Here is a 25,520-nt window from a genome sequence, read left to right on the forward strand (position 1 = left end):
TATCATGTGCGCCATGACTCAGCACATGAATCACGCAAGTCAAGATATTTGCCGTCTGTTGGAGAGATTAATAAGGAAGTTAAGTGAGTGCTCATCATTTGGAGGGTGTATTCTCTAGATTTGTGGGGGACGGACCTGGAAAGGAACACAAGTGCGATCCCTTGACATTCCTTGAAGGTTTATGTAAGACTGTGACATAACCAGGCAATATGTAGAAGAGCACGATGATATTTTGATAGAGACATATGTATGTTTTTCAGTTGCAAATAGAAGCAGCAAGTTAAAAAGCCTTGGGGAGGAAAAAAAGGCCTGTCTTTTCTTTATAGATGTCTGTAACTCAGCTTAGCACCTCAAATTTCAGCTCCCCGTTTCATGTAGCTGCACTTAAATGAATGGCGGAGACATCAAAAATAAGATGAAGAGCAACAGAAACACAAAGCATAAACAAAATTTAACTGCACCATTAAAAAAAAAAAAAAGTGAAACGTATTCAGATACCGTTGAGTTCTGGGCACTCCAGAGATCTAAAGTACTTCTCATGATTGTAAAAGGCTCTGCCATTTCTTTTTCCTTTTTTTCCTCTTTTTTTAAATAATGTAATTATTATCTCCTCTCTTCTTTTTGGGAGGTAGTTTTCAAAGGCAGTGTGAATAATGGGCCAAAAATATGCCCGCTCTTGGCAAAATCAATTGATGACATAAGAATGGGTTAGCACTCTGTGAAATAATGTAGGATATTTCTTAGCTCTTTAATGAGTGGGAATGGAAGGGAGAAAGGGAGGTTTTTAAATTGCTTCAGTGTAATGTTTGAAATACTGCCGAGGTTGTTTTTGACTCTTGAAGCGGTGAGACTTCCCTGTCAGGGTCTGATCTTGAATTTTATCAGTTTGTTTTTCCAATTATGTGGTTTGTTTAGTGGATTTGTTCACTGCCTTTTTTTATTCAGTACATTTTTTTTTTTTTATCATGTTGCTTTTAAAAATTTGATCAAACTACTTCCTGTCATCTTCCGTCTCCAGGACAACAGCCGACGGGTCGAGAACATGCTGAGGCTGTGGATCATCGAAGCCAAGGATCTGCCGGCCAAAAAGAAATACTACTGTGAGCTCTGCCTCGATGACTCGCTCTACGCCCGCACCACCTGCAAGCTCAAGACCGACAACGTCTTCTGGGGAGAGCACTTTGAGTTCAGCAACCTGCCTGCCGTCAAGACCATCACAGCCCACCTCTACAAAGACACCGACAAGAAGAAAAAGAAAGACAAAAACAACTACATCGGACTCATCAACATCCCCGTCGCAGCTGTCACCGGGCGACAGTTTGTGGAGAAATGGTATCCCGTCAGCACCCCGAACCCGCCCAAGGGCAAGACGTCTGGACCCATGATTAGAATTAAGGCACGCTATCAGAGCATGAACATCCTTCCCATGGAGATGTACAAAGAATTTGCAGAGTACACTACCAATAACTACATGCTACTGTGCTCTGTGCTCGAGCCTGGGATTAGCGTCAAGAACAAGGAGGAGATGGCGTGCGCGCTGGTTCACATTCTGCAGAGCACTGGCAAGGCCAAGGTTAGTAGCAAAGATCCTTTATTTCAGATGTTTCCACGTACCTTGCCATGAGGTAATGACAAGACATTATGAAAGCTCACATGGGTTAACTGTTCCTCCGCTGCCTGCTCGTCTTGTGAACTGTTGACCCCCTCCTCTGCTGTAATGCAGAGCAGACAAAGACCAGACAGACAAGTGATTTCCTCTCGCTGCACCAGCCCGTATTACAGTTTTAACTCAAGCTAATCCCTCGCACATATCCCCCCGCAGCTCTCCGCAGCATACCGATGCAGGACCGAGCACAATACATCCACTGCTTGTCTGTAGCACTCCAAGCACAGGGATAGATTAGCTCACCACAGTGGTAGCTAAGCCTCCCATGACAGCAGGTTGTTGGGACTCAAATAATCTTCCATCCGTCTAAAATAGCTGCCTTTGACTTTCCTTTGACGGCACAATATTTGTGTTTTCAGTGGGTAAAACATGATGCTATTTTGACCTTACATACTGTAGCTATGAAAAAAGTGGAAATTTGTGTCAAAATATTCAAGTTTTATGAGCACATATTGTTCTGATACAGTATGTGGAGAAAAGCAGTAGGTTGCAGGTTTTGCTCAAACATTTATGAAATAATGGCTCCTTTGTGGTGCGTGGTGCTGTAGCAAAACGCTACCGTCTGCTAACAGCACAGCTAAATATTCCATGATTAACTAGTAGTGGGATTTATGCTATATGGAATTGTTTTGGAACCACAGCGAAGTGACAGATCACGTAAAATTACAGAGCCTGGTTGTCAAGTGCTGAGGTGCATACTAGATAAGGCCCTGATGCATTCAAAGGTCATTAACATTAGCACAAAAACTGTGTGCTGGGAGCTTCCACAGTGTGTCTTTTGTCCTTTCTCCCTCCTCTTACCCCTCAGATGGAGCAGATGGCCACCTCTCCCCTGAGCCTGGTTTCACTGGAGGTTTCTTCCTGTTAAAAGGGGGTTTTTCTTTGCCACTGTTGCCAAGTGCATGCTGGTAGGGGGTCGTCTGATAGTTGGGGATTTCTCTCTGTTATTGTGGGGTCTTCATATATAAAGTACGATGAGGTGAATGTTGTTTTGATTTCACACTATATAATCTGAACTGAATTGAATTAAATTGAAGTTGTGGCTTTCAAAGGCTCCTGTAGGTGCGCTATGTATTAATGTCTATCACATCAGCATCACTTCGTCTTTTCTGCCTCGTCAGTTTCCAGCCACAGTTTCTGTTTCTGTTTAGTTTGCTTGTCAGTTTGTCGTCAGCAAAGCTTTGGACTTTCTTTGACTTTATCCCGGCTCAGTGGGGCGATGAACGATTAGCGCTTAAGAAGTGATGTCAGTACACAATGTACTGCCACTCTGCTGGTTTTAGGTTCAGCACTGATAGCTGCTGATTGATGGGTGGGGGGGAGGCCTCCCCTGGTCCCCGCAGAGATGGCTACTTCCTTAACTACTTTTAATTAATCCCAGACTTCTGAGGAAAACACTGGAACTTTTAGTTCTTTCTCACCTCCTCCCCGGTCTTCCTTCCCTGCTGCTAGATGCACATATTCTGGAGCTTGCAGCAAGAAGTGCTACTCCCAAATGTTCATCTTAAAGGAGAGACGCAGATAATTTCCCGAATACATCTGTGTTTCAAGAAAAATCCTTTTAAATGTAGCCTTGCATGCTACATACTGACGCCTTTAGAAGAAGAGGCAAAGAAAAGTCTGAGGTTTGATGCGAACACAGACTTAATGATAGCTGCTCTTGAAATGCTGAGTGTTTGTGGCGTTACCTACTGCAGCTTCTCTCTTTCTGTCAAGGCTTGAAGACATTGTAAAGTGGTCTGACATTTTTAGACGGCTTACTCACAAAAGTGTGTTGGGTTTTTTTCCCTTTAGCCTTGATAAATCAGAGATGGAGAGATGGAGCAGTCACGTCTCGCCAAACAGCACCCTGTATTTCCAACAAATCGCTTATTCTAAAATACTTTTAAGCCCAATGATGATGTTCTGTGCTGCTGAACACGTGCTTTAAATGGAGACGTTTCTGCGTGCGTTGTAGAGTTTGTTCAATTTGGCGATTAAGTGTTTTTCATGTCTTGCCAACTTACTTACAGTCTGCCTGAGAATTGGCGAGTTATATTTAGGAATCGAGCAATTTATTTGTGCTGAGATAGACTCTGGGAAATCATGTAGACTCGGCTTTCTGCAATTGTTTAATAAAGCCTTTGGTTATTTACTTCCCTCGGTATTATTGTGTAGTCTTCCAACTAGCCAAGCTCAAGTCAAATCCATGAGTCATTTTTCTCTAATTCAGACTGCACCAGACTGGATTTTGGCAAATGGAGACTATGCATTGCAGTGGCATTGGACCGTGACAAAAAAACACAGCACCCTGTGGGGTTGAAGTGGAGGTGAAAGTCTCTTTGTGGTCCTGCAGTCCTGCTGATGTGTGTTGTCTTTAATCTCCCATGCACAGGTCAAAACCAGCTTCTAAGTGGAGCTGGAGTTAGAAGATGCAGATTTCAGGTTGCAGCAGTCATCAGTATACAACACTCCTCGACTTCTGTTTCTTCTTGTGACATTTTATTGCCCATCACCAACTAATTAAGCCCTGCATATTCTGCTCTGTTGCACTCCTTTTCTCTTGCCTCCCCCTCCCACTTCCATCTTTGTCTCCCTTCATCTCTCTTTCATGCTTTGTAGCATCTCGAGGCCAAAGGTCTCTGGAGAGATGTCATTACTGATGCTGTATTGATGTCTTGATGCATCGGTGAGCATAGGCACACCCTGCTTCACTGCATATAAGAGATTATGCACACACCGTTGTGTGATCATAAGAATTTAGCAGGCAGATTATTCACTGTGTTCATGACCATTATGCCCAGTTCAGACTGCATAGATTTATTCGCACTTCAGAATAATGCTCACTTATCTGATATTGAGCCTTGTTGTAACCGATTGTCTGACAGAAGCTGTCTTAAGGAGAAGGGAGCTAAAAAGTTCCCTTCCTTTTAAGACCATCCTCACTTTCCAGCTTTGTTCTGATTGGCTGACCCTTCACAAATAGAAAGCTTGAGTCACAGATGGGTAGGGGGGCAGCGTTCACAGCTAGAGCTGTGTGCCTAAGATGACCATGTTAGGGCTATCCCTCCAAAATGCCAAATGTAGAAAAACTGCTTGAAGTGTAGCATTTAAAAGTTACATTCTTTTAACTGCAAATCAGGGATTAGTATAATTATTGTGTGAGAAATCCAGTTCTTAATAATTCTGCAGGTTTTTGGTGCTGTTAGGGCTCGACATTAGGTCCATTCTTACCCTGTGGGAAATGGTGTTTTGTCTGTACACCCAAGCAACACCATTTGAAGTTCCCCAATGACAATAACAAGCCATCTGCTGTATTGGAATTGCCCGGAGAAGTTCACCTTCCCTTTTTTTAAAAACTGTGGAAATATCCACTACTGGCATTATTGATCACGTCCTCTTGACACCTCGGCCCTCGGGAAGATTATGTTCTAATTTTGTTGCCGCTCATCTTAGCTGGCTGTGGGAAGCGGCGATAAGGAGAATTCATTTTTATGATAACTGGCCAGAGGGCGGGGGCGTCCCAGTTATTATGCTGTAGCGTTTTATGTCACAGCTCCTCGAGGTAAACTAACGGTCCTGCTTAAGAGGGAGAAATATGTGAGGCTCTCCTCTGTGCATTCTCTATGGTAAATTGGTAAGTCAGCCCGCAGCACAGCCTCACTTGTGTTAAGCGTTTTATTAATGTATTTTGCACTGTCATCAGCAGGTAGCGATGCTCATTGCGCAGCTGTGGCACACAGGCACAGTCGGCTTGCGCAAACACAATATAGTGTGACAAATGATTTACTAACATAACATAAAGGGCTCGGGTAGTTTTTGTATTCCTTTGGGCTTTTTCATTGTGATTCGGAATGAATCGGTTGTCCCTTGATGGGGCCGGTGAGCATTCAGAACATGATGGCGGCTTGTCAGTGGATACCCTCCCCATTAACAGGAATAATGTGATTAGTGTATAATACACACAAGAAGGCACACTGAGGACAATGTCCTAATACTATAGTGTGCTGGCCCCTTCAGCACACTGGAAATAACTGTAAAGCACGTCAGTGTCCTTGCTCTTCTCATCGTCTCTTGTGTATTTGCAATATAGATGCGGCACATCATACCGTTTGACTTTATAATCATTCCGCCATGATTTTTATTGACCTTCCCCTGACAGCGTGGGGTGACACGAGCGGTGAAAGCATTTAAGCAGCATTTTCTCCAACAGGAGGAGAAAACTAAATAAGGGAGATGAAGACGGAGCATACAGAGTGGTTTTGTTTCACCTTGTAGCAACACTGTTTTTGACTGTGGAGCCAGACAGCAGCAGGGAGGGAAAACATTCAGCTCTACAGCGATGCTCGGCACACATTGATCTTGGAAGTCTTTTGACATATCTGCTCGCACTAAAAATACCTGCAGTCTCACTCTCTTCTGCTCTGTCTCTGCTCTCTCTGGCAGTTTTTTAAAAAAAATAGTTAATTTTCTTGCTTAGCATGCATGCATGCATGCATGTGCAGCGAAAGGCATACCAATAAACAGCACGAACACGGTGCTGAAACAGGAAAAAATATGAAATTTTGAAATGTAATATATATGCAAGTTCTGTTTGATGTTCCCCAGCTTTGGCAACACGCTGAGCCTCACTCAAAGTGAGCTTCAGTTCGACTAGCTAGGCCATCTCAATTTTGTGCTGGGTCACTTTTGATCTTTGAGTTCGCTGTCCCCTCAGCGAAAGTGCCTCCATTTGCTGCACTTGTAGGGAATAAAGTCGATGGTCATGAAGCTAAAAAATAAATAAGAATGTGGTTCAGTCTCTTTTGTCATAGAAAGATGTGACACTAGTTTGGGTGGTTGCTCCAGACTTAAATACTTTAACATGTAATGGAGGGATTTTCTAACACTGACAATCATCCTCCAATATGTATTAATCTTCTGAAGAAATCTTCATTTTGGAATTAATAAGGTATAGATTATACAAAGGTCAGGATTTAATTAAATTAAATTGGAATCTAATGCTAATTACCAAATGTTTTTATGCTAATGCAATAATCGTGGTCACTGTGATACTTGGCAAACATCAGCATTCTTGTACATCAGTGTGAATATTAGCATACCGAGAGTTGGCTCAGAGCGCTGCTGCACCGGGTGCATTTTCACAGACACTCTAACAAGATGTTGACTTTTAATTTTGCCTTTAAACAAACCTTCAGTGAGTTAATATTAATCTTAGTGGGGTATGTGTTCTGTGTTGTTTACACCAAAAAATAAAAAAAACACCTGCAGTAGAAACAGGCAGGAATGACTCATCAACATCTAATGACTTAATATGAGCCTTCTGATCAAGGTCTATGTTGTTTGTGGGTATAACGCTTTAGGACCACACGATGCATCCCTGCAGAAATAAAAACAGGGGTTAGATCCAGAGCAGTTCTGTTAACATGTTTTTTGCAGCTGATGACATTAGCTGTAAAAACCTGGTCAAATCTATCATCATAATGATTATCTGCACCAGCAGCTAAATCAGGAGGGTTGCAGGCTTTCCGGTTTTTGTGTGCAATGACAAACTTCTGTGCCTACGGGAGGAACCGCTTCCATTTCCGTCCAGCCTCTGGTCCTCTCTGTCAACCCAATGTGACCCTCACAGGAAGAGCTGCAGGGCTACAGTGCTGTAATACTATCCACCAGAGTCCACGGGGGGAAAGACCAGAGAGGGCAGCAAGTGATGGAAAGATGAGGAGAGTGAAGTAGGCTCATTGGTCAAAATGTTAATGTTGATGATTTTTGCACCCAAATGTATTGTTTTATTGTTTTTTTTAATTTACTGTTTTTAACCTAATGTTTAGCTACCACCTTGTAGTGTGGGGGACATTACTCCTTACATTACTCACCAAACAAAGTAATTGATTACACCACTCTTCCATTACTTTCTTGTTACACCATCAAATGACCTAAAATGCACAGTCTCATAATTACCATTTAACAATATAAACCTTAGACCACAGGCCAATACAAATCCCTATCCTAATGAGGACAAACAGCATCTTTCTTGTAGTCTTTAGGTGTGAACACAAAGCAAAGATGAAAACAACCAAAAGAGACTTCAAAGTTATCGCCATAGTGATTTTACATTAGAAACATGAACAGGCAGAAACGGAGGCTGCAGCGCTGCAAGCCTGAGTGCTCGTCACTGCCTTGATGCTTTGCTCAGTTTACTGTTACTGAAAAATAGAATGTGATTACACCAGTTATGTTACTTTGTAACGTGTTACCAATGCTTCTTCCTGTCAAAAAGGAGTTTTTCCTCCCCGTTGTTGCCAAGTGGCTGTTCATAGGGGGTGGAGGGAGGCAGTTGTTTTGATTTAGGGCTACATGAATAAGAGTGAAATGAATTGAACCACCAACAAATAACTTCTATGTTATGTGATTTTGAATAAATCCGAGTAGCTCCTCGGTCTGTGAATCTAGCTCTGCTAAATATTGTTTTTAGTCACAGGAGAGGGAGACAAATGAATAAACAAAAAGCATTTATGCCGAATTGAAACCTTCATCCATGCTCTGTTGGACATCGGTGGAATCAAATTCGAGGCACCATGAAAGAAAAGAATAAGCACTGCTATGAATTCATTTCAGTAGTTTGAATTCTGTCACGTACATTTTCTACACCCAACACAGCGTAGTGTGCATTTATTCTAGCCACTGAATGTGAGGTAAATTGATCTGTCAGTATGAGAGACACATATAGACAGTTTTAAAGGGAAAGAGTTCAGAAGAGCATGTCGTTACCGAACATCTTTTTTTTTCTCTTAGTTCTCCTGCCCCATTACTTCCTTTTAAGGTATTTTATTGCTCTCACTGTTGGATGTCTTCTTTATATTGCCATAGAAACACAAAAAAAAATCTCTGAGCCAGTGCAAAACATAAACATGACCCCTTTTTTGTGTGCTTCTCCTCTCTCCCTCTTTTCAAGTCTCAGTGTTAGCCTTGCAAAGCACAGCAGTTGGAAAGTGTGCCATTTAAAATATCAGTGCTTCTTGTTGTCTTTGTCACTGTCAGAGGCTCTTGCAGTGAGAGCCCTGATTGTTATCGTGCAGATTATCACGTCTCTTCGGGCCTCAAAGGCCGTGTGTTTGGATTTCAGCTCCAAAGCACGTGCAGACACTTGCAGGGGAACATCACTGAATATAGATGTGACACCGGTTTAATGGCAAAGTAAACCAATACATAGGGAACTTCAACTTTCTCAACAGGAGTTTGTTCCCTGCTATTTATTAGATCTAATGAGCCTTGCTGCACTGCCTAGCCTCCCTCTGACCCTATAGTAATATCACCCTCCTTTCTCGGCGCTCTGTGTGTTGGGTTTTTTTGAAGCATGGCCTGCTTGATGAGATGTGGCAGTGATATAGAGAGCGTTCTAGTTCTCCTTATTAGCACTGAAGCGGAGGGAAGGGGCGGGGGCGAGGGCATAGGCAGCAGGATTGAGGGCGTCAGAGAAAAGGCTGGAGGGAAAAGGAAGGCACTCCAGACACTTTTTAGGACACGATTGCTCAGACCAGTGAGATGCCAGTGGTTATGTATTACACTAAATTATGGTCTGCATATAATAACTCTGCGCTGTTCTGTGTTTGAATTTAAAGTCCACACAGTCATTTGTTTTTACATATGCAAATATTGTAGAAATACCACTAGACAAGACTTAAAAAGTCAATCCACTGAACAGCTGTGGCATCTCAACGCCTTTTCACACTGACCTTCATAGTCCACAGAGGATAAATCTTGGTGACTTTCACAATACCCTTGTTTATCCTCTTGTGCCACCCAGTGGTTAGTTTTTGTTGTCCATTTTTCAGAAAATACCTGCAAAATTATTTCATTTCCCATCTTCCTCTTCTGTACTAGTTTTCATACCCACGTTCTTCGACTGTGTTTTTTTCAGGTCTTTTATTAGTTTCTTAGGTTGAGTTGATTTGTTTTTGGTTAATAATAAAAGACAAATATGTGACAACGTACACCCGGTGGCCACTTTATTAGATACACCTTGCTAGTACCGGTTGGACCCCCTTTAGCCTTCAGAACTTCCTTAATTTTTCATAACGTAGATTCAAAAAGGCTGATATTCCTCGGAGATTTTGGTCCTTCTGGATGCAATGGCATGATTACACTGTGCAGATTGGTCAGCTGCACAGTCATGATGGAAATCTACTCTTCTACCCCATCCCAACGGTGCCTTCTTAGATTGAGATCTGGTGGCTGTGAAGGTCAGTGAGTTAAATGTAATGTTCAGGAAACAAGTTCGAGATGATCTGAGCTTTGTGACATGGTACGTTTCCTGCTTGAAGCAACCATCAGAAGATGTACACTGTGATCAAAGGGATAGACATGGTTGGAAACAATACTTGCTTGTTTTCATGTTGCTTACACCAATTTTGATCCTACCATCCAAACGTCACAGCAGAAACTGAGACTCATCAGATGAGTTCATATTTTGGTTTTTTCCAGCCTTTTATTGTCCAGTTTTGGTGAGCCTGTGTGAATTGTACCCTCAGTTTCTTGTAGTGGCACTTGGTATGGTCTTCTGCTGCTGTAGCCCACTTGATTGTGAGTGTTGTGCATTCAGAGATGCTCTTCTGCAAACCTTGATTGTAATTGTATAACTTGCAAAGCAAAGCAGTCTGGCCATTCTCCTCTGACCTCCGCCATCAGCAATGCTTTTCTCCCAGAGAACTTATTCAGACCATACTCTGTAAATCCTAGAGATGATTGTGGATAGTACGATTAAGCATAATCCCTGTAAATCAGCATTCTCTGCAATACTTGGACCAGCCCATCTGCCACCAACAACCATGCTGCCTTCAAAGTTACTTGAATTATCTTTCTTCTGTGTTCTGGTACTCAGTTTGAACTTCAGAAGGTCTACATACCAGAGGAAAAAAAAGAATAAATAAAGCATGTGGCCCCATGTGCCTCTATATTCACCCCCTGGTGTTTGAAAGTGTTAACATTAAGCTACACAAGAACTGAATTGGCACTTATACTGATCACTCAAAGCACTCAATGGCCACATTCACACAGTGCATTTGATCAGTCCCTCATCCACACACTAAAAGCCCTCTGAGGCACAGGGAGAACATGCAAACTCCATACAGCAAGGTTCAAACCCAGAACCTTCTTGCAGTGAGGCCACAGTGCTAACCATTACACCACCGTGCCACCAGCTTTAGATTTTTTTTTCACTGGCATTGTGATCTTGCTTGTATTAGCATATAAAAGAAGAGACAAATTGCCACCTTTCTGTTTTGTCTTTCCAGCAAAAAGCCTGTGACTCTAAAATAAGGACAGTGACAATATGTGCACCACAAAAGCACTACCATACTGAAACTAGACAACTTTGAAATAAAAATAACCAAAGGAGTGGTCAGAGCACTGATATTTTTAATAGCACGGTGAAATGAGAACCAGGTTGCCAGTCGCCACATGAAAGATTAAAAACCACACCAAGGAGCTTGGTCAAAATAATGTATGCAGTGTGTACCTCATGCCCATGTTAACAAATTATAGACTTGCTCACCTCAAACTGTAAGTCATGGGCTATGCCTTCTTTGTATTAGAGGGGATTGCATCTAATTTGTGTTTCAAACTACCAGCAGAAATGACTGTTGTTCATTTTACCCGTCTTGATGTCTCTCTGTTTGCTTTTCCACATCTCTCCCCTCCTCCTCCCCTTCATCTGACCGTCCTCTCTAATAACACTGGGACTGGCCTCACTTCAGTAGCCACACTAGGCACAAAAAAAGCAGAGAAAATGAAGCAGCTGAGTTAAGGGAGAGACACACCTCAGGTCTAATTACGTGCTGGGTGTCCATTCACAACAGCCATCAGCTTTCTTTAGTTATTTATGTGGTGTGTGCTGTTCTGCCTTATTTAGTAACAGATTTTAAAAAAGAAGAAAAAAAAAGAAGCTGCACAATCCGATACATTCTTGACAAAATAGCTTTGTAATAAACAACAGAAACACTTAACTTGTAATTGGCATAGATGAGAGGCCTCTATCAAAGAACGTTTTCCAAACAAGGGTGATTTACACTCCCCGTAGAGCCTCAATCCTCTTTGGAAGTTGCTATGGTGGTTTTACAAATAGATTTAATGCATCTTTTTAATCATGAGAAGAAGGAAACTCCACTCGGATAGGTCTGAGCTTTGCATGTCTGAAAACTTTCAAGGACTTCCCAAAACTTTGAGTTCTGTGAGCCAACAACTTTTTTTTAAGTGCAGTCACGTATTCTCGCTGGCACTGAGATCTGGACTCTATTTTACCCACTGGAGTGCATTGTCACGAGTCACATTAGAGTAGCTGGTATTGCTTTCACTTTCTCGGTCAATGAGATAACAGTCACTGTATAGGGATATAGTTCACTGTAGCTGAGATCTAATGGCTCAGTCAGACTCTTTGCAAGTAGGAAAAACAAAATCAGTGGTTGCCTAGCAATTGCATTGGATCTTTTCAACCGATTACAAGCATTCCCAGAGGCTGTGCGTGAAACACTTCTGGGTGATCATTTATGATCACAAGGCAACTGTGAAGGTCTCCCAGTGGGAGGCAACCTGTCTGCAAACAATCACAGTCTGACACGGAATGACTGCAGTCCCTCCCAGACAGATTGGTGCAGCTTTGTAAATAATCGCAGTCTAATTTATAAACACAGACAGATTGCTGCAGGAGACTTAATTCCAGGTGGATGCCAGGTGAAATCAGTGGAACTATGTCACTGTTTGTGAAGAAATTTCTAAATTTCAGTTCCAAAATTATGAGGTGTGGCTGGGTGCTGAAAGTAAGTGGTTAATTTCTATTTATGTTGACTCCATTCAACTGCAACCTGATAGCAGACTGATTCCGTCTTGTTTTTATCACCATCTTAATGCACCAATTTCTCAACTGAGTGCAAGTGGTTGAGCCCTTTCAAAGGCAATGAGACCCCGATTTCATTTCTACTTGTTTCCAGTAAATTTTGCTCATCCCACAGTGTCCAATCACTGGTTTCCCCAGTGGGACTGGAGCATTAATCAAGAGTTTGAAGATGGGTGTGGCCTAACCCAGTAGAGCTAAGTGGCATTGTAAATAGAAAAGCACGATCAGTGGGATCACACTAGCCCCAGCACCAAGGAGTTCTCATAGAGCATATTCACTGTTAAAACACCCAATAAAGATATCCAATATGGGGACTTGCATTAAAAATTCAAAAGACTGTTTAATAGGCGCCCTCTTCATGCACCATTTAGTCAAGGATCGGACCCCACCCCTCTAAATCTCAACCTGTAAAATTAACTGATTCTGTTTTGCCCTTCCTTACAAAATCTGCCCAGAGACAGACAGACGTTATAAACACCTGCCATTGTGGCAGCTTCTGTTACTGTCACCAGAGGCACATTTTCCCAAGATGACACACACACACAGACAAACTTACAAGCTGAAAACAATACCAGCCATGCGGTTACAGCTGGTGATAATGTACTGTAGTAATGACTATCAAGTACTCATGGGACTAAAAACCAATGTGGTGGCGACTGTCATGCCTGGTGTGATCCCATTATGAGATCATTTCTAGTGGGGTTTTTTTTCTTTTTCAGCAAGTGTTCCTTAGTCATCAGAGGTGTTTTGTTTTGTTTTTTACTTGTAAAGCCGTTCACACCAGATGATCTTTATATAAATAACATTAAAGTTTTTTTGGGGGGGGGGGGTTTGAATCAGTGTCAGAAAGTTTCTTTTGATTCCATCCTGCTAGAAAACAAGACATAGCAGCTACTTTTACAGTTGGCAAATTATTTTTATATTCACCCATCTAAAAATGACATTCATACACAAATAGCCATCGCACCTACTTTGCACATCAGTGGATGATTGGCTCCCTGTGGTGTATCTTTGATTAGCCGGAGAACAGGCTGCTCCAGCAGCTATAGAAACCGTCTGATAGTGTGTCCCAACACCCCCCTCTCCTCTTCCTCTCCTCCATGCATCTGTCACTTGCGTCTCGTCTCCCTCGCTGCTACGCTGGTTCCCTAGCTTAACAAGCTGCTGGGGGACTTACATGAGAGTGCACCCAGAAATTTGTTGAAGGGATCCAAACAAGTGATGATTCATCCCCAGATGGCTCTATTTCCATCTCTCCCTTTCTTTAATACCTTAATGCCCGTCTCCACCTGTTTCTGCAGCTCTACAGAGTACCTGATCGATTTGAATTGAAAGGGCTTTTTCTTTTAGATTAATAAAAAAAAAAGAGCGTCCGGTCCATATATTGCATCCATCCATCTTTTTTAAATTTGATGTGATGCTTTAAAGAGTCACAGCTTCTGCTGACAACTAGTCAAGCCATCTTTTGTATTTGCTGCTCTTCCTTTTGCATGAGGTGCAGAGATCACTCTGTGCATATGAATGAAAGTAAAGGAAATGCCTCCTCTTATTAGAGCTGTGGAAAATATTTTTTCTGCACATACACAGTTGCATTTCAAGTACGTGTCGATATAAGAAATGGCTTATTTTGATTGCCTTCATTTTATTATGACAACGTTCGTGTTCCCGTTTCTCGTTTCACACTGAGAAAAGGTGAAACGGTAAACCAACGTTACTTATCACGGCGACTTCTTTTATATGATTTCTTGAATGTACTTGTATACGTGTGAGGTTATGAGCCAAATATTAGTGGCTAAAATTAGACAGTCAAAAGAAAAGACTGATGCTGCCGTTAAAGCTGTGTCAACAGTGTTTTTATAAACAGTTAATCACACCAGCTTCACTTGAAAGAAGTCACTATCCTGACTAGCTGGTAAACAGGATGTGGCATCCTTCCCTCAGTGTGTTAGAGCACAAAAGATCTGTCTGTTATGAAGTTTGCTAGTATAACTTAAAGGCGTTGCTATGGCTCACCTGTTTGAGCTTGTGACCCGGATGCTGAAAGCCACAGCAGGGGCCTCGGTTTGAGTCCATTGCGTGTGTGTCGTTCCCCCTCTGCTGCTTTCCCGTCCATTTCTGTCTCTGAAATGTCAAAAATCAATCTTTTTGGAACTGGTTTTTTTTTTCCATTTCTTGATAGGGCATTTACACACCTATAGTTAGTTTTACAATGGCGTTTGGTTTCATTTCGCACAGCGTGAACTCCTATAGCTTCAGTACAAAACACTCGAGAGCATTCGGTTTGCTTATCGACCAGACGCGTCTGGGGCAGGAGCAACAAAAGGAAATACAGGAAGAAGCTGCTGTGTTCTGGACTAGTCTGGACTCGGAGAATTTGTATTTATCTGTGCAATTTTAATTCATTGTATCAGCTAGTTGTGACATTTTGTCCACAGTGCATATCTGTGGTACTCTGCCACATCCTGGAATGCAAAACACACCTGGTAATTGAGTTGGATTGAGGTAGGATCACATTTTCACATTAAGCAAACAACTCTGGGGTTTGTTAGGAACTGGAACGAGCTCATCTCCTTGGGCGGCTGTGGCTCAGGTGGTAAAGCAGATCGTCTACCAATCAGGGGGTCGATGGATCAGTCCACGGCTCCTCCTCTCCAGTGTGTGTCTGTGAATATTAGATGTACAAGTTAAGTACTGTGTGAATGAGACTTATAGCAGAAAGCATTTAAAAACAGAAAGTAACTTTGTAAGTACCAATCATTTTAATTTGAATTAGTTTTTTCAACAGATCATAATTTTCCTAACAGTGAGTTACAGCATCTCAAAAGCTGTGACGGCATTTAGTGCTCTGCCCGAAGAACAAATATAACTTTAAGGCTGGACTTGGTGGAGGGAGAGAGGAACTCAGTATCCTGTTTTTCTTTGTTTTGCGGCTTCTTTAGGAAGTGGGTGAAAATGAATCAGATGAAACTGTATTCAAGTCCAGGCCCTTTTTATTTTTCGTGCCACCACCAACTCTCCCCTGAGGACATTTGTTTTCATGGCCATTACACTGAATTTCCATTATGCACTGTCATTTGTTTTTTCTGTTTAGTTTTTTTACTTCCAAGCTCTCACCTTCCTGCACGATTCAGCTCTTTGTATAATTGGACAGACATCTTCATCAACTCATTCATTATGTGCGTGCGTTTTGAGACTAGCAGTTATTAACCTTGTGCTCGTCCTGTTTTGCTTTTTTTCTGTAGGACTTCCTCACAGATTTAATGATGTCAGAGGTGGACCGCTGCGGGGAGAACGAGCACCTCATCTTCAGAGAAAACACGCTGGCTACAAAGGCCATAGAGGAATACCTCAAACTGGTGGGACAGAAGTACCTGCACGATGCCCTGGGTTAGTGATTGGAAAGGGAGCCGGGGCAAAAGCCGCTGTAATCTTCTGCTGTTCGTCTTGTTGTTGCTTTCTTCTCCTGCATGTAGACACTTCCTCTGATGTCTGTTTATCCTCTGACCTTTTTTCTAACACCGAAGCGGAGCGTACACGACTCAGGTTGGGAAGGATTAGGAGCAGTGTTATAGTAAATATTAGTAAAGGGCGAATATCACCAGGTGAGCTTGTAAGCTGCCCTGCAGTGGACTGATGGCTGTTTGTGTGGCTTTATAAAAGTGGCATGTGGAGAACAGAGCCTCAGGTGGGAAGAGGGGAGGAAGCAGAGGTGGCCAGGCAGGTGATAAGGTACGGGAAAATAAAGTTAGTATAAGGAAAAGACAAGTAAGAGACAAGCAACAGGCTGAGGACATAACATAATTAGCACAGTATCAAGCAGGTGGATCAGTGAGAGCGGCGTTGATGCACTACAGGTGTGTTTTCCTCCTCTAACATTTAAGTAGATGTCCGCCAAACCACGCTTTCTAATATCCTTATTGGGAATCTGCCATAACAGTGAAACTCATGCTGACTGTAAGTCTCTTTTTGTCCTCAGAGTAGACGATAAGGGAGAAAGACGGTGTTTTTCTGTTAAAGGGTGAAATTGCAATACAGGCTCTATTGATTACTGGGTCATTCCATCCCAACATGGGCCTTCTGTTCAACCATCTCCAATTTTCATTAATATTTTATCGTCCAAAGTTTGGACTTATGTAATGATTGCTGTGAAATTTTAGCTTTTTGCTCCTCGAGACACTTGCAGTATTTTTTTCCACACATTGAAATCAGAGGCAATGTTTGAAGATGAATAGCTCAAAAATATTAAAGAAATATGACAAGTTGTACCAGGAAAAAAATAGAATGTCCAAATAGAACGAAATATAATTATCGGATAATAATTTAGTTAAATATGTGCATATTTTGAAATCATAATAAATCATAATTAATTTTTTCTTTGCTAAAAATGGTCAGATTTTACCATTAAAGATGAATGAAAATTTTATTTCTTTAATTTATTGACTGAAAATTTCAAGAGAGTCCAGTGAAAATTTCAGGGTTTCATCTTTAATTGTTTTTGAGATGTTAATGTTCACTGTGCAAAAAGATGGCTTGAATGGGCTCAATGGACCGTTTTTCAAAAAAGAAATGGCCTTGAAAGATATTTTTCACAGCGATCATTATATAAATTCAAGCTTTGGACATAAAAATTTGTATTCAAATCAGAGACGGTCGAGGAGAAAATATTCTAAAAATGTTCTTCTGAGAAGAGACAAAGCAGCAGCAGCTAATCTGTAAATGGCTCCCAGCCTTTCTGCCACCTATTTTTAAAACTTTATATTTTAATTAATTAATTTATTTATGGTATTCTGCTAGTGTTTGTGTTCTTCTTGTCCACATAGGTGTCTCTTTCTGGCTGTCTTCAAATTGCTGCTTGTTTCCTTGCGTGTCTTTCACTGGGCTGACTTCAGACAGAATTTGAGGTCTGGAAAATTATGCATCACTGCGTTGCTTTTATTGTTTGACGTCTGGCTACGCGTTTGATGTCACTGGACCCAGGGCAGCACAAGGACGGCCAAGCTTTCCTTTTTAGACCACCAGAGACTCAAGACGCTCCTGTTCCATTTTCAGTCACACTGATTAGAGTGGAATAAAAATCTCAGACCACGGCCAAACTTCAAATTGGCTCCTTTTATGTGTTGTTGACTTTTTTTTTCCCTTTACGCAATTCTTCTGCACGACCTTGTTTGGGTTGAGTCTGACGGCTCTTGCTGTCTTTGAGAGCTCAAGCGGACGGGACTGTGTTACTGTTTATATCACATATCAACAAGGAAACATATAAGTAAATACTCTGTGTTCATTCATTCTTTTTTAAAAATTTGTAGGCGAGTTCATCAAAGCTCTGTACGAGTCGGATGAGAACTGTGAGGTTGATCCATCCAAGTGTTCGTCAGGTGACCTGCCAGAACACCAGAGTAACCTGAGGATGTGCTGTGAGCTAGCCTTCTGCAAAATCATCAACTCATACTGGTGAATGCTGGAGCTTCTATTGTTTAAAAGTGTGTTTAAGTGTCTCCAGTGTGCATGCATTGTAACTTTCAGGCTTCATCATTGTGTATTATAAACACTGCTACTGAGGGGGCTTTTAATTAGGTTATATACAATGTAGCAGCAGTTGCCAGATATGTAAATACAAACAACTGTTGTTGTAAGTGTGATTATAGCAACAGCTCAACAATGATTTAAAGAGCCTGCTGAGAGCTCCTTACTAAAATTCAAAAAGGAGACTCATCACATGATGAAGGAACCACATGATTAATGTTCACTCAGCCTACAACCTTGCTACATCCAGCAGCATAGACAGTAATATGAGATACTCATACCATACAAAAATATGCATTATTAAATGAAGTACACGAGTGCCGGGAATGAAGTCTTCTTTATATAACACCAGTTTAAAGTAAAGACTCTACAGTGTTAGAGTAAAAAACCCCGACAATCAGACGATTAGCTTTGAGCAGCACTTGGTGACAGCAGGAAGGAAGAACTCTCCTTTAACAGGGAGAAACCTCCAGGAGGACCAGGCTCACGGATGGCAGCCATCTACCTTGTCTGAAAGTCTACATTTGGATCTCAGAGAATAACTTCTCTCCTCTCTCTAATCGCCAACAGTGTCTTTCCACGAGAACTCAAAGAGGTTTTTGCATCGTGGCGGCAGGAATGCAGCAACCGTGGTCGACCGGACATCAGCGAGCGTTTGATCAGCGCTTCCTTGTTCCTGCGGTTTCTCTGTCCGGCCATTATGTCCCCCTCGCTTTTCAATTTGATGCAAGAGTATCCCGACGATCGCACGGCACGCACACTCACGCTCATTGCTAAAGTCACACAAAACCTGGCAAACTTCACCAAGTAAGTTTCTGCTTTTGTTTTGTGTTTTTAAAACCCCTTCTACTGTTAGAGTAGAATTGTGGACTTAAAACTCTGCTACCTTGTTTTGTCCCCCTTTCTCTTTCCTGTTCCTAACAGATTTGGTAACAAGGAAGAATACATGTCCTTCATGAACCAGTTCCTGGAGCATGAGTGGACCAACATGCAGCGCTTTCTGCTAGAAATCTCAAACCCAGAGACAATCTCCAACACAGCGGGCTTTGAGGGCTACATTGACCTCGGCAGGGAGCTCTCTACATTGCACTCCCTTCTTTCAGAGGTGGTCTCCCAGATGGACCAGGTACTTAAAAATATGTTGGTCATTAGCTGTCATCAAGATCTGTGTGTGGTCAGCCATCCGCGCAAGAGAGACAAAGAAGAGAGTGCAGGCAGGGTGGAGTGAGCATAGATGAGTGTCAGGGGTGATTTGTGACAGAAGCATAGCCGTGAAAGGGAAGGTTTACAAAACAGTAGTGAGGCCTGCTGTGATGTACGATTTGGAGGCAATGGTGTTGACAAAAACACAGGCGGTGGAGCTGGAGGTGTTAAGATTTTCATTAGTAATGGCCAGGATGGACTTGATTAGAAACTGGACAAAGGACGTTGAACATGGAGCTGCCAGGGAGGAGGAAAACGGGAAGAACACAGAGAGAAGAAGGGAAGGAGGACATGCAAATGGTCGGTGTAACAGAAGAGGATAGGGTGAGGTGATCTGCTGTGGCGACCCCTAAAGGAAGCAGCAAGAAGTAGTAGAAGAAGAAGAAATCTGAATGCATCTCTGAGAGTACTTGGTAAATCCCAAATAGATAATATACTCTGTGCGAGATACTTTGGTATTGATCCGCTACCAAAGTAAATACAGGGCCAGTATTGCTGATACCAGTAGAGATATTTTTACCCTATAAAGGCAGCTTATGTAGGGGAGAGCAGTGTGTCATGGCTTATGAGGTAAGTCATCATTAAATTAAACAGATGTGACTGTCAACACAAAAATAGTCAGACATTTTTGATTTTGCATGTTTGAGGTTTCATTATTTTCTACATTTCTAAATCACTACTCAGTGGGTGACATAGAAACAAAGTATCGCTCCTCTCACGCTAGTATTGATCTAATACCAATACCAGTGTCGGTACTGTTACTATCGATAATTGGATCGATCCACTCACCTCTATTTTATACCTTTTTGTGACTCGTTATTGGCCTTGAATGTGTTTTACAAGGTTTTGCTCCATCTATTCCACTCCTGTTCCTACATACCTCTGATTTTAGCCCAGTCGAAACTGGGTTTTCCTGCGATTTCAAACGCAGCTGATGTGCCGCTGCCCCTTTCAGAAAGAGATCCGTGAGTGACAGAGAGAAGCGCTAATGGGAGCAGCGCAGCATATTGAGTTGAGTTGGGGATGGCAGCTGATCAGACATGAATGAAACATTCTGTCACTTTGAAATTTCTCCCTGAGTGATGACTCTCCGATGTAAACATAAATCACAGCAGAGCCATTGATTTAAACTTAAAATCAGGACTTTACCACAGCTGAGCACGCGGCCTGAAAAATGGCTCGTGACGACAGGTTAATGCGCAGTTAATGGGCCACATTAGAGTCAATATTTCATAGTCCTTCTGTTGACTGACATGGAAAAATGTGTACATAAAAGCCGATTTATTGGAAATTTGCCTGTATTGAAAGACCAGCATATGTGAGCACAGAGAGAGGGAAGCAGATAAAAAGCAGACGAGTTTAGCTTGCGCTAAAACACAAACAAAGCCTTATTTATTGGTTTATTGATTTATTTTTTATCGATTAAAGGTGAGATCCTGCAGGTCAGGATTGAATCGCTCTAGTGTAGATCAGTATGTTTATCCTACATCATCAGTAATTTATGATGGCATTACATAAACAGTGCGCCGGGGGAGAACACACTGAGGCCGGGGCGAGGCATGTTCTGGGTTTATAAGGACATTTCCATTAGCTGTGGTAGCAGATGGGAAGCTGGTGGTAGCAGATGTTTTTTTTCTTACTGTAGATCATTCAGCTAAATCTTGTCTTTCAATAATTCAGAAATCAAAGTCTGGTTGAACCCCACCCCGTCCATCAGACTGCAGTTTAATCATTCGATGTGGCGTGGGGAAATAATGTCTCAAAAATATGCAAATTAGAAACTCAACCAAACTGCACTTAAATAAAATTGAATTAACGCTGCCACTGAAGTGGTCCGGAGCAATATTTAACTTGGATTACATTTAATTCTGTCTTCTTATTATTATTTGCAGAGCGCAGCCTCTAAGCTGGGTCCTCTGCCCAGGATCCTGCGAGAGGTGAACACAGCTCTGTCTAACCCGTCCAGTGTCCAGATGACACCCGGCCAGTCCTCCGAGCAAATGGGCTCGCCTCCTGCTGAGGCAGGCTGCAGCATTTCCACCGGCCTGCAGAAGATGGTCATAGACAATGACCTTTCCGGGTAAGACGTTTTAAAATATAAATACACTCAAATTTCTAAAAAGAGAAATGCGAGTTTGAACGTTATTTTTAAGCTGCTGCTGAGTCTGAAAACTTTAGCCACTGTGCTGAAAAAATACCATGTATGTGCAGCTGAGGTATATTTCACCACACCATTGTGGTAGCCAAAGAGTCAGCTAGTACATGTTTAAACTGCTATAAATAGAAAAATCACTCAACATCTATCCAGCAGAAAAAAACGAAGTAGTCCTGAAAGAGTCCTTTTATCACTGAACAATTTTAAAAAATGGGATCTGCCAGTGACTCACCCTTCTCCTAATCATATAGACTTGAAGCGTTTTGGAACATTTGTTCAATTTTTAGACAGCTGGATACCCTTAAGTGACTGTGCCACTCAAAAACATATAGCGCAGACATGTCTGAGTTTGTTTACAGTTTTTAATAATGTACATCTTCTCCAGCTCCAACACTAGCAGCCAGCTCTGGGCATATTTGATTACAGGTTGGGTCTGGAATTGATTTGAGAGATGGGCTACTTGCAGGTAGTAGATGTGCTGGAAGGAAACTCATCTCTGTCACTTGCAGACTGATATCAGACTGATATCAGTCTGCAATTGAAATACAACAATTAACTGTAATAAATTTTTGTAAATCATATATCTGTTACTGTCTACAGAGGCAAGTTACATTTAATAGAAATTCACATTTGCACTCAGCAACCTTTCTGTTCCACAGGAGTATAACCACAATACAAGCAGCTAGCAGCCACTTGAGTCGAGTCCCCTCATGTTGTGCGTATTGACAAAGACTCATTCAGACTGATGGCAACATGTTGCCAATCTGCGTGCATTTATAAATGAAACGGCAGTTATTTGCAAACCTTCAGAGAGTGATTGCAGTCGGTTCACGTCAGAGTGGGACTGTCTGCAGAAAGCCTCCTATCAGGTGACCTGTGCAACTGTCATGTGGTCACAGAATGTAACAATGAAATATATTCACCAGGCAGAAGGTTGACATGTGTATTTTAACATGTGTGAGTAAGATATCAGCTTGCTCTGAATTAGGATGTAGTTTGTCAACGTGAGTGTGTCCACTAGTTTTAGTTTGAGCCGATTTATTGTTTGCTCGGCTAATGTTATCACAGGACCCTGGTACATGAGATGAGCCATCTTTTTCATAGTATTTCCAGAGCATTTTCATTTATTTAATAAAATATCTATATTTTTGAGCCTCTATTGATACATTATTGCAGTGCAAGTCTCTGTTGAATTGAAGTTTTCAAACCTAAAAAAACCTAGTTGATTTTTTGGGGGCCATAACTCTCATAAGTGTTGGCCAGTTGTGACAAAATCTTACACAAATGTCTATGGATAGGGCAAAACTCCAAACCTGACTGATTTCTGGAGCCACGTAATCTTGAGGTGGTGATGAGAGTTCAGTGTCAGTGTCTTCTCGCGCTTGGCAGTTTTGCCGAGTGCTAATGTTTGCCAGGTGAGGCAGCGACACAGTGAAAAGTGTCACCTCTGCTTGTTTACATCAGCCCGATGAAATCCTGTTTACTTTCCAGTGGATGAATACTCACTCAGACGGCACCTTGTCTCGCTTATCCCCTTGTCCTCTCACTCGCTGCCAGAACAATGGCAAGGTGACACTTGAAAAGATTAACATAAAAGCAGAGGGACCATCACCAGAAAATGGCTAAGACAAATGGAAAAAATAAAAAATCCAGCATCTCAGGCGAAGATGAGGAGCATGAAGAGTGTCAGAGAGTCGGTATCATTACACTTATCAGGCATCTGGATCAATAGAACTAATTAAGCGATGTCCCTGTATGACCTCATGTCAGAGCCCTGCTCTTGTTACTTTATCACAATAACTATTTGCTTGTGTGTGTATGTGGTGTAACCTCAAGAGCGAACTGTGAGACTGAAATTCAAACGAGCGCACCACAATTCTGTCTTAATTGCTTCTTATCCACCAAAAAATAGGATGAATATGTCAAGGTTTAGAAAAGGAGAGCGATTGAGCAGAATGAAGAGGAGAAAGAAGTTAAGGGAGGGAAAGATAATGGAACACTGGCAGAAGGACACCGAGAGCAGGAGGAGAGGAGCGTGATGTGAATGATAGAGATTATTGGAAGATAAGTCACATCTGTCAAGGTAATGGTCTTCTGGCAGTGAAGCCTCCGTCTGCTATCAGAAGAAATGTGAAGGGACGGCTGAAAGAAATCGCGTTTTCCTAAAAGATTGATTTATTGGATTCTCTTTGATTAGATTACATTACATTTGTCTGTTGTGATCAGGTGGTTTTAGCTCATTTTAACACTTGGATCCACTTTTGTGGATACTTTAAGACACATTTTATTTTTGCTCTTTTTGACCTCATGTTGACGTAGATGGATGGTTATCGTTATGGCTTCTGATGTGCCTCTCTTTCAGATTGGTCGACTTCACTAGATTACCATCACCCACACCAGAAAATAAGGATCTGTTCTTTGTGACAAGGAACTCAGCTATCCAGCCTTCCCCTGCACGCAGTTCAAGCTACTCTGAGACAAATGAGCCAGACCTGGGCATGGCCAATGGCAGCAAGAGCTTGTCCATGGTGGACCTCCAGGACCCCCGCATTCTGGATGGTGGCACAGTTCCCGGCTCCTCAGATGCTCTGGGTGAAGGCCCAGCTTCCGGGGCAGGCTGGTCAGCCATAGCCTCACAAGGCAACATCCCCGGAGGTCCTACCATAAGGCGGCCAGGCCAGACCCCCACCACCCCAGGCACGGAAAGCACTCCTGGCCGACCCGCCCAGCTGCTAGCCCCGCTGTCCTTCCAGAACCCAGTCTACCAGATGGCGGCCTGCTTGCCCGTGTCCCCAAGGGGACTGAACGACTCGGGTTCAGAGTGCCACAGCTCAGTGAGTTCCCATAGCAACAATGAGGACGGGCCAGCAGGAGGCAAGCACTCCTTCTTGAACCACAGCGGAGGGGGCGGGGGGAGCAGCGGGGACGAGTACACCAGGCGCTCTGGGGAGTTCAACCGCCGGCAGCTGTCCCTCACGGAAACACCGCACCAGCCCGGCGTCCCCAGGCAGAACAGCGCCGGCCCACAGAGGCGAATAGACCAACCGCCACCTCAGAACATTACTCGTGGCCGCACCCCACCGAATCCGCTCAACAGCGGACCCTACCCCCGGCCCTCCTCCGGCAGCATGATGACGTCATCACCCGATTGGCCCGGCAGCGGGGCTCGGTTACGGCAGCAGTCCTCCTCCTCCAAAGGCGACAGTCCTGAGACCAAGCAGAGGGCTCAGCACAAACAGGTACCGCCGCACGCAGCGCGAGCTGCAAACATAAAATGCACAACTACTCGGTCATGTGAGCAATCTTCAGCACACCCAGCTATAGCTGCCTCACTGTATTTAATCACTTTAAATTACAGTAATATACAAATTTGCTGTTACAAAACACCCATTTATGTCATGCACGTCAAAACGGGCTGCGTGGGTGCTCGCAGACGCTGCACATTGTGCCCTAATGAACTATAGTCACTGTGCATGTAATAATAGTAATTTGCATACAGGCAGCTCATCACCTCACCACTGTTTTACTGGTTAAGTTTAATGGGTTGAGAACGATGGTGGCGGAGGCACAATTAGTATCTTATTAACGAGCAGTATGTGCTCAAACGTGCTCTCTCCAGACAACAGGAAACAGAGCTCGTGGATACAAACGGTTACAGTAAATTGCAAAGTCATTATTGGAAAGTCAGGACTTTGGGGTGTAATCAGAAACACTAATCAATTTTTGCCCCAGGCAAACTGGCTAGAGGGGAGAACATCTGCATAATAACTGTAATGCTTTGCTCTCCCCAGTGTGCTAAAAGTCTACAGTATCGCCCCAAGACTGACTGAATTAATGAGAGCAGCAAAACAAAAACTAACAAATTGAATTTGTAGAGGGCTCACTCACAGTTATCATTAAGCAAGACGACTTTAATGCCAGTGTGTGTAGATTGATGGATTGATGCATTAACCTCCAAGCTGGGAGTGTAGCTCTAGGAATGCTAACATTTATCAGTCACTTTGCAACTGTGGTCCAGCTATAAATACACCGATCAGGCATAACATTATAACCACCTGCATTATGTTCACTTTTTGCTGCCAAAACAGCTCTGACCCTTCAAAGCT

General features: G+C 42.6%; 1 protein-coding gene across 3 annotated transcripts in view; it reads left to right on the forward strand.

The window, feature by feature from the left end:
• The window catches only part of dab2ipb (DAB2 interacting protein b), a 152,530-nt gene that overhangs the window by 107,293 nt on the left and 19,717 nt on the right, over nucleotides 1-25,520 (forward strand). For all 3 annotated transcript variants that reach the window (XM_039615304.1, XM_031754603.2, XM_039615305.1), the window contains exons 6-12: nucleotides 1,019-1,573; nucleotides 15,779-15,923; nucleotides 17,840-17,984; nucleotides 18,627-18,863; nucleotides 18,981-19,182; nucleotides 21,152-21,339; nucleotides 23,777-24,653. In XM_039615304.1, coding sequence (XP_039471238.1) covers nucleotides 1,019-1,573; nucleotides 15,779-15,923; nucleotides 17,840-17,984; nucleotides 18,627-18,863; nucleotides 18,981-19,182; nucleotides 21,152-21,339; nucleotides 23,777-24,653 — 2,349 coding nt within the window. The remainder of the gene's footprint in view (nucleotides 1-1,018; nucleotides 1,574-15,778; nucleotides 15,924-17,839; nucleotides 17,985-18,626; nucleotides 18,864-18,980; nucleotides 19,183-21,151; nucleotides 21,340-23,776; nucleotides 24,654-25,520) is intronic.

The sequence above is a fragment of the Oreochromis aureus genome, linkage group 7, assembly GCF_013358895.1.
Source record: "Oreochromis aureus strain Israel breed Guangdong linkage group 7, ZZ_aureus, whole genome shotgun sequence".
Classification (NCBI taxonomy): Eukaryota; Metazoa; Chordata; class Actinopteri; order Cichliformes; family Cichlidae; genus Oreochromis; species Oreochromis aureus.